Source organism: Globicephala melas, chromosome 1, assembly GCF_963455315.2.
Source record: "Globicephala melas chromosome 1, mGloMel1.2, whole genome shotgun sequence".
Lineage (NCBI taxonomy): Eukaryota > Metazoa > Chordata > Mammalia > Artiodactyla > Delphinidae > Globicephala > Globicephala melas.
The window spans coordinates 18,149,995-18,163,670 of record NC_083314.1 but is presented as its reverse complement, the minus strand read 5'-3'; the positions used below and the strand labels follow the sequence as shown (position 1 = coordinate 18,163,670).

The 13,676-nt window shown below is 41.0% G+C and overlaps 1 protein-coding gene across 1 annotated transcript in view; it reads left to right on the top strand.

The window, feature by feature from the left end:
- RAB3GAP2 (RAB3 GTPase activating non-catalytic protein subunit 2) overlaps positions 1–13,495 on the top strand; it is an 89,736-nt gene extending 76,241 nt beyond the window's left edge. The window contains exons 28-35 of the mRNA XM_030868336.2: positions 1,114–1,184; positions 3,649–3,684; positions 4,938–5,012; positions 5,327–5,545; positions 8,756–8,845; positions 9,047–9,268; positions 10,098–10,256; positions 10,462–13,495. Of these exons, the coding sequence (XP_030724196.1) occupies positions 1,114–1,184; positions 3,649–3,684; positions 4,938–5,012; positions 5,327–5,545; positions 8,756–8,845; positions 9,047–9,268; positions 10,098–10,256; positions 10,462–10,617 (1,028 nt within the window). The 3' untranslated portion in view covers positions 10,618–13,495. The remainder of the gene's footprint in view (positions 1–1,113; positions 1,185–3,648; positions 3,685–4,937; positions 5,013–5,326; positions 5,546–8,755; positions 8,846–9,046; positions 9,269–10,097; positions 10,257–10,461) is intronic.
- The last annotated feature ends 181 nt before the right edge of the window (positions 13,496–13,676 follow it).

Genomic DNA, 13,676 nt, shown 5'->3' with positions numbered 1-13,676 from the left:
TGGTGTTTCTTCAAGTTAGAACTTTACCCAGTTTGTTAGGGGAGGGATAAATTAGGAGTTGGGGATTAACATATACACACTACTACATATAAAATAGATAACCAACAAGGACCTACTATATAGCACAGGGAACTATACTCAATATTTTGTATTAACCTATAAGGAAAAAGAATCTGAAAAGGAATATATACATCTGAATCACTTTGCTGTACACCTGAAACTAACACAACATTGTAAATCAACTATACTTCAATTAAAAAAAAAAACTTTACCCAATTTGCACATTGAGTAAGCTTCCTGGCTTTCTCTGCAGGACCTCACTCCTAGATACAGAACCAGCTGTGTGGGTGATAATACAGCATGTGAAATGTCATGTTTACACTGCCTGTCAGCTGTTACAGAAATTTAATATCAGTGCCACAGTTTATTGTATATGGACATGTAAAGCCCAGATTTTTTGTTTGGTTGAGTTTTTTAAAAATAGTTTTTTTGTATTTTGTTTTGCTTTTTAATACTTTTTTTGTATATCACTTTATTTAGTGGTCACATATTAGAAAACTCCATTGAGGTTGTTTCCAGTGTTTGGCTGTTATGCATAAAGCTGTCCTTGCCTCTCTTCTACACATTTTTGTGACTGTTTCTGCAGTGGAATTGCTGGGTCACACGGTAGACGTACTTAGCTTAGGTAGATACTGCCAAGTAGTTTTCCAAGTGGTTTTACCAATTTATTATCCCCCCAGCAGTGTATGAGCATTCTCATTGTTTCCACATCCTCGTCAACACTTGGTGTTGTCATATAAAACAATTTTAGCCTTTCTGTTGGTTGTGTAAAGCTATCTCTGTGTAGTTTTAATCTCTGTTTCTCTCATGACTAATGACATAGTCTTTTCTTATGCTTATTGGCCATTTGGATATCCTCTCACGCGGCCCAGTTCTGATTTTTATTAAAGATAAGGGTTTTTATTAATTTTATTACATAAGATATAAGAAATAATATCTAAATAAATAGCCCAGATAGTTTTATAAGCTTAAGGAAGACAGCAATTTGTTATATATGATGAAGAGAAAATATAGAAGCATTCTGGTCATTGCTTTACTTTACTTGTTGTCCAGGCATCGCACTGATGATGTGGAACACATTTTTAGTTAAAAGGTTTTCTGCTGCTACGTACTTGATGGATAAGGTAAGGTAATTGTAAATTTCCTGTACCGACTTCTTGTTTATTTGGCTCCCTTAATAATTGACTGATATAAGAAAGATTATTTACATTAAGCCTTGTTAGACTGTTTTTTATTTGACATTACATTTTATTTGTGCTCAGCTGTGCTGGCCTTTTGATGATGATGACTTGAAGAGCCCAAATCCTTGAAAGAGAGTAATGTCCTGTAAAAGCCTCTTAACCCAAGTGATTAAGACCAGAGGTCGATTCAAGCAAGGATTTGCACTTTATTTTAAATTAAAGCATACAAATGCACAATTCCTCGCCAATCTTTGGATGTAGGGCCAAGATATTTTCTCTGAATAGGGTCGATTGCAATTTTACTTAGGTTTTCCTACATTAACCTCACCCATAAAGCATTGCCTGTGATTTCTAGATCCTGTTTCTTTAAAGCTATGATGCAATCTGAGTGCAAAATCTTTAGATTTTTATAATTTATCCCCTAGTTTTGTAGTTGTTTCCTCTGTATCTAATCCAGTAGACCTAGGAGTTAGCTACTCTCCTCCATAAATCTTTTTAAAGGGGTCAACACAGTATTCACATAAAGAACTCCCTTTTTTCCTCGTTCATATTTCATCAGTGACTTAATTACAGTATGTACAACCTGGCAACAAACCTAACAGGTAAGCCTATAACTCAACCGGTGGGAGAAGCTGCTGGTGTACTGGAGGGGAGCCTTTGGGCCTCAAGCAGTGTGGCCAGGGCCCTTGTCAGTGTGCTTTACGGGCCAGCTGAGAATGTCAGTTACTCTGGCAGCAGTTAAGTGGATGTCAGGAGAACTACCACTATAATGACAACATGTTCTTTGAAATGTACAATGACAGACATTCCTAAACGGAAAACAGCACTCCAGCTCAGACCCCCTATAGGCCATGCTCCTCTAGAAAGTGCTTTGAAATCATTGGTAACCTTTTTGTGTAGTTAAATCTAAGTTGTTTCCTGTGCACTCATCTTTCTTGCCCACTTACCTGCTTCTTTCTTGAAACACACTCCTTTTGGCCTTTATGGTATTGTTCTATTTCACCTCTGACCACCGTCTTGAGAGACTAATAATACAAAGCCTTTTCTATGTTTGTGTTACCGTGTACAGATGTTCAGCATTCTATACCCACTGTCCCATCTGACCCTCAAAACTCGGGGTTTAAGCAGTCCTGAACAAGGAAGCAGAGAGTTTAGGATCATTCATTCAACAAATATTTATTATAAGTGTCTCTTATGTGCCAAGGACTGTGCTAGGTTCTGTGGTTGCAGAGATAAAAGTCACAGCCCCTGCCCTCAAAGAACCCACAATCAGAAAGATGGTAAACAGATAACAGGGTGCTCTTGGAACTCAGAAGAGGAAGTAAATGACAAGGGAAGGCTTCTGGGCTGAATTTTGGAAGATGAGTATATATGAATCAGTAAAAAGTGGGTGAGGAGCAAATGTTTCCAGCAAAAAGTCCTGGAGATGGGAGACAGCATGTTGGATTCAGAGAGCTGCAAGTAGCTTTGATTGGTTGAAGTACAGGCTATAGAAAGGAGCAGGAAGCCAACCGTGGAGAACTTCTGTGTGGGCTCTGGACCTGGGGTTTTCTGACATGTGTAAACTTACTTAGCATCGCGCCTGGCACAGCTGGTGAGGGCGCAGTGAATGGTAGCTGTCATTTTTGTCTTGAAGACATTGGGGCAGTTTTAAGCAGAGGAATGATATGTTCAGATTTGCATCTTTAAAAAACGATTCTGGCAACAGAGTGAAGTATGTTGAAATTGGGGTTGAAGGCCATTGCAGTAATCGCAGTGAGAGGTAATGAGGCGAAGAGTCTGTTGTCCTTTTCATTTTCACTGTTTCCTGTGAATTGTCTTATCAAGTAATGTTCCTGAAGGGCAGAACCTTTATCTCCCACTTATTACCCTGTATAAAGTATACAGTTGAATCTCACTAATTACTTACTGAATAAGGACACCAGCTGATTTTCTGAGCCAGGAATATAACTTCTGTCTGCTTTAGACGTTTCTTCCTTCTTTCTGACCATTTAAAGGTTCGTATTGTGTGTCTTCATCAACTAGCAGAATTCTTAGCTGCTGCTTATTCGTAGCCTTGAGTTTGGTTCTAGGTTTTAAGGTAGTGCAGTAATCTGATTATGCAAAGTGGGAACCAGATTTTTGGAGTTTTTCTTATTTAATAGTTCAAAAATAAGTATTTTTGAAAGGGGTTATTTGTGAGCCCAGTGTATTTTTCGTAATATATTTTTAAGTTCCACCACAAAATTAGTTGCGTTATGTTATAAATCAGTAGAACCAATGTTTAATGGATGAAATTAGTACTGCCTTTATTCATAGCTGTGTTTACATTTTTTAAATTTGGTTACTTTCTACTTCCTGTACCATGGTAATGCCTTTTGATTTAAATTATTAATTAAATGCAGCATCTTATGTCCTCTTGTCTCAGGTTGGAAAAGCACCAAAGGATAGGTTATGCCGCAGGGTAAGTGAATCTCCCTTAACTAGACGTGTAGTTGTTAATTTTGCACTTTATGTAGTACCTTATTAACTGTGGCGATGAACTCTGCCTTTAACCATTTTGATGACGCATCGGGAGATAAGAAAAATGCAAAGAGAATAGTATATTAATAAGGAAACTGGTCATGAACTATGGCCAATTTTAATTTACCTTTCCAGATTATCAGATAGTATGTTGAAACTAAGTTTGCCAAGATGTCTTCAACTTTGGACTGTGGACAGGAGGATAACATGCGGCCACTGCTGCGTATTTTTGCTGTCCTTCCTATTAGAAATTTATAATGGAAGTGGATTCATATGAGTAGTGAGTTTGATCTACCTTTATCTAATAGCTATTGTACAAATAGTCTTCAGTAATGTTCCAGTCCATGGATACTGGGGCTTATATTTGAGGTCAGTGATTCACAGTGCTAGCGTTTGCTCAAAACTTTGAAATATTCTTATTACGAGTATCTTAATAAATACTTGGACACAAGAACCCAGCCATTATAGGCCCTTAGGTCCTGAAACATCGCCATTGTTGAAGAAATCATCTGTATGCTCTTGAGAGTGGCTGTATGACTACCGTTCGTATATGTGTGTACATACACACACACACACGTGCTGTATTCCTTAAGGATGAATTACTTAGGGATGTAAGGGATTTGTTGGCTCTTGGTTTAAAAAAAGACTGCATGTGAGCACAGTGGCCCCTTGGACAGGCCCCTTCAGGAAGGATTCGTTGCCCACAGCATCAGTCTGGTGTTTAGTTCACTGGCTTGGGGATCCTAGTTTTGTTCAGAGGGTTCAATTCAGTCCCTCAAAGATGCTCTGGAACCACACCAAGCTGTTTTCTTGGAACTTTTAAGATTCACACACGAGAGGAATCTTACCGCACACCGTGATGGTTTGGCTAGCAAATGCCTCAGCGAGCCAGATGGGAGCGGGATTGCCACCCCGCTATCTGTGGTTCACCGATGACACTGCGTCTTTCCAATACAGAGAGACATATTTTAAAAGTTGAGGGTAAAACCATCTTTTTTAAAGCCTAATTTTAAAATTAGTTGAATCTAAAGAAAGGAATTAAAGTCAAGTGCCTTGACTTTCAATTCTTACCTGTCTATTCAGTGCAGAAAGTCAGTCGAATAGGTGCGTTTTTTGTGTGTGTTCTGTTTATTTTTCTGATTAAAAACTAGCAGTTTTGCTGCCGGAGCTAATTATGTCCCTTCTTAACAACAGGATGTGGGGATGAGCGACACAGCAATGACATCTTTCCTTGGGTGTTGCTGGGATCTTCTTCAGACTTTAATGGAGGTAAAAGAGCTATATTTTCATTCTGAACTGTCTCTAAAGTGTCAAATATTTTGAAAGTCATTGGACTTAAGAACCATTAAAAGAGATTATTTTTCATTGATTCACATCTAAGTTTTGACTTAAGCCTAAAAAATAGTGATGTTTCTTATTAGAATTAGATTTTATGGTTTTGTTTTGTTTTTTTACTATTATAACTTGAGGGGTGGGGAGAAATACGGGTTTGTACTTTGCTGCTGGTAGTAAGCTCATTAAGATGTTTGCAAACTATTATTTCTCCAATTCTGAACACAGTTCTCCCTTCTCAAAACACCCAGGCAGACGTCAGCCGGGATGAAATGCAAGTGCCCGTCTTGGACACGGAGGATGCCTGGCTGGCCGTTGAAGGACCGGTCTCCATAGTGGAGCTGGCGCTGGAGCAGAGGCACATCCACTACCCACTGGTGGAGCACCATTCCGTCCTGTGCTCCCTCCTGTACGCTGTCATGAGGTTCTCTCTGAAGGCCGTGAAGCCACTCTCTCTCTTTGATAGTAAGGTAATCCTCGGAGGACTTGAGAGCCTCTTGGAGCTGAGGGTCTAGCAGGACTGTCTTATCGAAGTCATTCAGCCCTTTGTGTGTGTCTTGTATAGGATTATTCGTCACGGGGGTCTCTGTCCCCTATTCCTTGTCAGGCTTCCTTGTTCTGGTCTACCTTAAATATTGGTGCCCCAGGGTTCTGCCCTCTCAGCCATCTGCCCTTCTCATGCTGCACATGCTTCTTGGATACACTCCTTTTCTCCCTCTTGTGTGTCTTGTGCATCTCCAGGCCTGACCTGTCCCCAGAGTTTGGGGCATGTATTTCTACTGAACGCCTCTCTTGGCATGTGCTGTGGACTGCAGATACCTCCTTCCTAAAATCTCTCTCGACCCTCACCTGCACCTCCCCTTACCTACACTTGCTGTTCCCCCCCAGTTCGCTGGCTTGGTCAGTTGATGAGTGATGTCGCTGTCTGTGCCCTGGCGTAAACTAGCGACCTTGGAGACAGCTAGCTCAGTTCCCTTCTTCAAGTCCCACAGTCACTGTAAGTTCATTCTTATCAGTTCTTCCTTAAATCCTTTGTGTCCGTCCCTCTCCATCACTGTAGCCTGAGCTCAGGCCTCATCGTCTCCCCTAGGGTTGTACAGCAGCCTCCAGTTTCCCTCCACCCAGTCCCATGCTGCCAGAGCTTTCTTCCCAAAACACAGATTCAGTTGTATTAGTTTCATGCCAGTACGTAAAACACAGCCTCAACTGGCTTCTCCACCCCAGCTTGTGTCAGTAAACGATGATCCCGCTCTTGCGCAGCCACGGCACCCCCGGACACCTGCAGGCTTCCCGTCGGGCTCCTGGTGCCGGGAGCTCCCCCAGGAAGACTGCGTCCTGGAAGAAGGGGGAACAGGGCGCTGCTGAGAGCTCAGTTCCTTCTCCCAAAGGCACCGTCCATTTGGGCAGCAGCGAGTGAGAGCGGGAGACCTGGCATAGTATTAATATTTCCTGCCACGGGGAAACATGGAGCCCGAGGAAGGCTTCCCCACCCCATAATTTACCTTTTCTGCCGTCCATTCCTCTCTTACCTTGTGCTCTAGCCACTGTTCACTACCCCCCACCCCTCAGAGAAGGCAGACATTCTTATCATCTCTTGTCGTGTTTGTATCGTTCCGTTTTCACAGGCAACTATTCTGTATGGTCAGCTCCTATTCGTTATTCATTTATTACTTAAGTGTCACCTTCGCTTCAAAGTCTTTGTCTACATTTCCTGAACTGACCACCTCTTTGCCATATCCCCATGTCTATGTGCCATGCTGGCCACATAACAGGAGCCCAATAAATGTTTAATGCATTCATAAGTAAGGAGGTGATAAAGAGAAGGTACATGACAGAGGTCTGCAGAAGGGACGGGAGGGCGTGGTGAGTAGAGTCTGGGAAACCACTGGGAATCAGGAGTTGGTGAGGATGTGGACTGGGGAGAATAATACAGATCATGAAGGGGTTTCCAGGAGTCAGTAACCTGAGGACACACTAGGTTCAGTGCTGAAGCAGAGGGGATTAAAATTAAATGCAGTTTCAAGTTTGGGAGACTGGGCATGCCATTTACAAGGAAGCCCATTTACAGTGGTTTGGAAGTGTTGAATCTGAGAGTATATAGAAGCAGAAATAGTATGTTTTAAGAAATTTATTTCAATAAGTACTTAAAAGTTTTTTTTTTGTTTTGTTTTAAAGCAACCAAAATAAAGTACCTAGCTCAGTACTCCCCTCAAAAAGGTACTTTTAGAAACCAGAACATGTCCAGAATTGGACAAGCACAGTGGTGATGTTAGTCTCAACCCGGATCATGCTGGGATGGCCTGAGACAGCTGTGTGACTCTCACATGCAAATACCAAAGCAGTGTGTTTTGGCAGGTGAAACGGAATCCCACCTCTGCCATTTACCGGCTAGAGTTATTTCAGTTCTCCTAGCCTGAGCGTGATTATTCTAGTGCCTACCTCATGGTTGTCATGAGGGTTAAATGACATACTCAACATGAAGTACTTTGTGTCTGGAACGTAGTAAATAATAAACGTGCACACATATTCCCAATCCAAAGGCTCTGGTGTAGAGTAGACCCTGATATCTAAGACCTCCGGGTAGAAACTACAGAGTAACAGACTGTGGGTGAGTGTGTGGGAAAACTTCCAAACGGTGATGTCCACATGTGGTGGGTTGCCGTTGGAAGTCTGGTGTCTCTCACCACTAAACGATGAGTGGCTTCACCCTACTTGGCGGTCACACCAGCTGACCTGCAATCATAGATTAGGTCTAGAAAGTACCTTAGGTGATATCTGGCATGACCTGAAAAAACTGCAGCCCAGGATGGTGGGGTCATTTGTCCAAGGTGACCTGTTTGGAAGGGGTGGGCCTGGGACTAGAGCCTGGGTCTTCCAGCTCTTTGCTCTGTATTACATTTCCTTCCTGGGGACTTCTGAAATACTATTTCCTGATATTCCTTTTTGGCTCTTCGGAAACAGATCTGTTCTCTGAAACAAATGTTTTTAAACAGTTCAGCAAGTGTTTTTAAGAGGATGCAGAGTATATACTATGTGTTAGTTATCAATTATTGCACAACAAATGATCCCCAACCTTAGTGGCTGAAAACAGCAAATGAGTAGCATGTGTGTGAGTCTTGCTTAGGTGGCTCTGGCCCCAGGTCTCTCGCAGGTCTGCAGCTGGGGTGTCAGCCAGGGTTGCGGTCTCACCTCTGGGCTCCACCAGGGGCGGGATTGGGGATCCACTTCCAGGCTTACACGACTACCAGCGGGATTCAGCTCCTTGCCACACGCGTGACTCCGTAGGGCAGCTCACGGCACAGCAGCCCTCTGAGTAAGTGAGAGTGATTATGAGCTCCTAGGGCAGAAGGCACAGTGCTTTTGTTACCTGATCCTGCAAGTAACCTGCCTCATCTCTGCCTAATTCTGCTCACTAGCAGTGAGTCACCAGCACCCCCTCGGGGGAATGGGATTACACAAGGCACGGGTACCAGGAGGAGGGGACCACCGCGGCCCACCCTAAAGGCTGCCTACCGCACGCTAGGTAATAGTTATAAAAATTAAATGAATAGAATTGTTATTGTTCAAAGACAAAAAAAATCAAAGTTATTCTTGATTAAATGACTTCGTTTTTAAATCTTTTTTTCACCTTAGTAACAGTTCATACTCATCAGTTTTCTTGGTCTCTTCTTTCTCTTTAGGGGAAAAACGCATTTTTCAAAGACCTAACTTCAATTCAGTTATTACCTAGTGGAGAAATGGATGCAAATTTTATTTCTGTACGACAGCAGGTAATTACAGTTATTGGGATGACCACCTCTAAGGTGTTCTTGAGAGTTAACTTCCCTTTAAATTATGTGTCTTTTTTTGATAACTATTTTAATGGAAAAGCCACAGTAATTGACAGGAAAGTCAACGATTACTTGGATTTGCATATTTTTTAATGAAACATACTAACAAGATGTTGCTCTCCTTCTTTGCCCATCTTCAAGTTCTTATTGAAAGTCGTCAGTGCAGCTGTCCAGGCCCGACATGCAGTCACGAAGGACAAAGGCTCCTCAGAAGAGGCAATGACCACTCTTTTGGGGAAAGACCAAGATTGGCCAGTGCTGGCCCTGGATCTGGCCCATCACCTTCAAGTTAGTGAAGACGTTGTTAGGAGGCATTATGTGGGGGAACTCTACAGCTATGGAGCTGACCACTTAGGAGAAGAGGTAATAATCACCCGGTGAATGTCATTTGGGCTCAAGTTTTAAAATTGATAGCTCGAGTAAAGAATCAGTAAAGTTGCCAATAAAGCTTTTTGCTTTTCCTTCTTTTGTTAGAACTTCTAGGCACAAAACGTGAAGAGAATTAAAATAAAAAACTAATCAGATTCCTGTTTCTGGTCAATGTTTAGTGTAACTCCTGCCGTATGCCGGGCCTGTTTTATGCAGAGGGACAGAGCCATAAACAAAACAGACAGGGTGCCTTCCTCAGAATCCACAGTCTACTCGTAGGAGCAGAGAAGCATGCTCAATTCTGTACTGAGTGGTAAATGCTGCGAAGAAAATTCACAAGACCATGTGAATAAACAGAAGTATAACAGGGTGGTCAGAGGTGACATGAGAGCCGAGCCCCCAAGGATAAGAAGCAGCCCAGCCACTCAGAAAACCAGGGGGAGGTTTTCTGCCTCTTACTGCTAGAGGCAGAAAGAACACGAGGTCTGAGGTCAGGGACCAGGTCACAGGAGGTCTCATAGCCCACGGTTAGTCACGACATGATTTAATATAATCCCTTCTTTTGCCTAAAGCTTGAAAATGACTCCTGTAGTCATGCTGAACTGAAAAATTAGGAGATAAGAGGCGGCCAAAGTCAGGTGATGAGAAGAAATTTGGGGTTTAAATGCTGTTTGAATTGGGCTTTCTTTTGGTTGTATAAATGGCCATACCTCAGAAATGAAGTAGCCTCGCCTAGGCACCGAACTAGGCACGGGGGGTGCCTTTCCTAAAGGAAGCCCAGCTGTTAGCTTTTGCATCTGTTTGTTCACGTTCATCTCCACAGGCCATCCTCCAGGTTCAGGACAAAGAGGTCCTGGCCTCGCAGCTGCTGGTGCTGATAGGGCAGCGGCTGGCGCACGCGGTGCTGCGCACGCAGACGAGGGAGGGGCTGGAGCTACTTGCCAGGCTGCCCCCGACGCTGTGCACCTGGCTGAAGGCCATGGTAAGTGCCAGCAGTGAGAGGAGTCAGCAGGTCACTGGATGTTTTTTCATGTGCATTTTCAGTAGAGGAAAAATTTAAGTTTAATCTACTTAGTTCTGAAGAAAAGCATTTTTATTGGGAAATTACTCTCTGGCTAATGCTTAAGTTCAAGTAAGATGATTCAGTTGTATGTAACTGACGGGTTATTTTTGTGTCCCATTTGCAGAGCCCCCAGGATCTTCAAAACACAGAAGTGCCAATTGCAACAACAGCTAAACTAGTAAATAAAGTAATTGAGCTTTTACCAGAAAACCACGGGCAGTATGGTTTAGCCTTGCACCTCACTGAAGCTGTGGAAGCCATAGCTATTCCTCCTTTATGACACTTTATCTACTGTAAACAGTCTAAAATTTTGTGACTATAATATGAATTAGTGCATGGTTATTTTACACAGTAAGATCTGGAATTTTATGGAGGGAATATGGTTTTTTTCCTTTTGTAAAATAAATAAAAATACATTATTACTTTTAAAAAGTGCAGTCTTGGCTAAATTCCCCTCCTTTGGTTAATACTGATGATAAAATATGAACAAGTATCAACTATACTATTAACTCCTCTTGCAGATGTTTGACTGTTTATTTTTAATTCAAGCACTTAAGTAGCTTTATTGTTAAACTTTGCTATTTAAAACTGGTTATAATTTACAGATAATGTTCTTATTATAACATTCTATATTTCGTACTCAAAACGTTATTGTAATTAAATTTAAACGTGTTCATGTATAGTCCCCACCAGTTACATGAGAGAAGTACACCACTTCCTTTTTAGTAAATGTTGGGAAAACGCCTTTGTTATCATGCTTGGTCCCGTACTGGGGCACTGCCCCCTGGAGCTCTGGATGCTGACAGGTTTCTTTCCCAGAGGTTATGCTGTTGCCATCAGAGGAGGATGACCCTGCCTGTGGCGGAATAATGGGTTCAAGATCATATATTCATCAGAATGGACACTAAATGGAACCCTTAACCTGCTGTACTTGCCAAAACAGAATCTAAGATGCAAGCAACACAGCAAAATTAATTAAAATGCAAGTTAAGATTTGCTTTTTGCCAAGATTCAAAGCTGTATCCACATCAGGTAATTGTAAAAATGTATTATCTTGTAAAACTTACGTTTAAAAAAAAGGGGCAAAGATGCTAAAAATCTAAGGTCCAACGTTATTTTTCCTACGAGTGTTTTGAGGTGTCTGCTTCTGGGATTTGGTACTGTTACCTGTTCTTAAGAACAATACAGGAAATGCTCAGTGATGACACTGCAGCTTTAGCGAACCTACCTCACAGCTGGCTTGAGAGGATAAATACAACTAATTTTGTACCCTACAGTGCCCAGAGCAGTCCAAGTGCTGAATAATCATTTGTTGATTAAAACCAAATTAACCAAAAAACTGTAAACCAAAACTCTGTAAAGAGCTGTACAAATAACACCAAGTATTTATTATGGTAAATCTTTGGAATGTAGCCATACAGTGCGAGTACTGACATGTCCTGGATCACAGCTGTTATTCGTAGCAACTCGTTGTGATACAGAAGTTTGTTCTTCACTTCCTTAGGAAGAAGCCAACTCTCGCAATTGTACAAATTTGAGGCGTTAATCAGGAACATAAAGGAAAAGTCTGATGTTTGAGGATATCCCAGTGTAAATTCTTTTTAACTAAGAGATCACATCCAAATAAGAAGAACTGTCTAAAACTTACTTAATAATTACTGTTTCATTTGTCGATGATAAAATCTTGAAAGATTAATTTTTCAGATGTGTTCAGGACGTGGGGTGAGGGCCTTGTATGTCTGATTGAGGCACACGCTGCAATAGAAACACTGAAAACGACCCCGGGCTGGTCTAGCCTCTCAGCCTCTGCTGGGATCTCTGCTGCCCCATCCAGACACATTTATATGATTTCTCGTAAACATGTCTAGCTCTATATAGTCACTTGCGTGCATTCTGAAAGATTAGTTCTTTCTGTGACTTTTCTAAATACTCTGAAAGTAGTTATGAACCTTGGAGGCTGGTCAAAGAAACTTGGAATTACAGGCGTTTTTAAAGATTAATAAATCAGTCACTTTGATTCCATTATCACTTTTGGGGGAGAGGGTATCTAATAAGCATTTTAGATAATAAAACTGGCTGAACTTATTCTAGTAGGACATGTAATCAAATTTGGGGATTGTTGAGAATATTAATCAGCTGAAATATGGCTCCTAGAACCATAACAAAGCATTGAGTCTCTAGTTAAGATTTATAATCCTAAACATTGCCATTCAAAGAATTTTAAAATTGAATTCTCAGTTGTATGATTAAAAAAAGCAGTTAAATATTTTACTACTTCATTAAGGGCTTTTAAAATAAATCTGATAGAGGAAAGGAAAATAAATACCTGTGTATGCATTGTGTAACCATGAAGAGCCACAAATAATGATACAGAATGGACAGTTTCTGAAACAGGCATGTTGCACATACTGCAGTTATTGGTGGGAAACCGATAACTAGCGAGTAGTGTTTTCTTAGATCTACTCCCACCGCCAACCCCCCAATGCACCTTTCCTCATGAACATTAAATAGGCATTTTATACCTTGTTAAATTCTGTTGTATAATGCAAAGGAAAATAAAAGCGTTCAAATAATCATAAATTCTGCATTACAGGTTGTATTTAGATGTAGAACTAGAAGAGACAGGATAAATGCAAATGAAGAGGAATATAGCACACCAAGCTTCTAAATGGTTCATGCTTTTGCAAAAAGAAAAATGAGGTATGGAGAAAAGTGTTTCACCTTTGTTATAAAAATTAAACTAAGGTTGAAGTAAACACTGTTCAATTTAAATTGCTTTCTTTAAAAAAGAAATTGATTACAGTTTAAAGTCACAGAAAACTCAGATTTAATAACACTAAGCATACATGGAATAATAAGTTCTCTTAGCAGTTGCTGTGGTTCATTTCACTTACAAGAGACAAATATTTTTAAAGTACTCAACAGCAACAGTGAAAGCCCTCTCTCACCCTGACAGGAATGGATTTGCTGTATTTCTGCTAAACAGAATTAACCATCCTTGGAAAGATTTTAATCCAGTACTGAATTGTTTATAAAATGCCCTATTATCTACTGTAATGTATTGTAAGTAGTCAAATTCTGTATATACTGCTATTTTCTGTGTCTGTTCATTGTAGTGAACTTTTATGTGTATTAGTGAAATAAATTTTCAGCTTTCATGTTGTTTCCTTAACATTTATAAATATAAGTATTAAGATACTTTCCGCTCTTACAGGAGAATAACAAACTTGGTGATGTCTTCGCTTCCGAGGCAACCCAAAAACTAGCTGTTCTGAAAAGGTCGGTGCGTGCTGTTAAGGCGGAGTGAAATTACTCTTGTCATCTCTTAAGCGAGACACC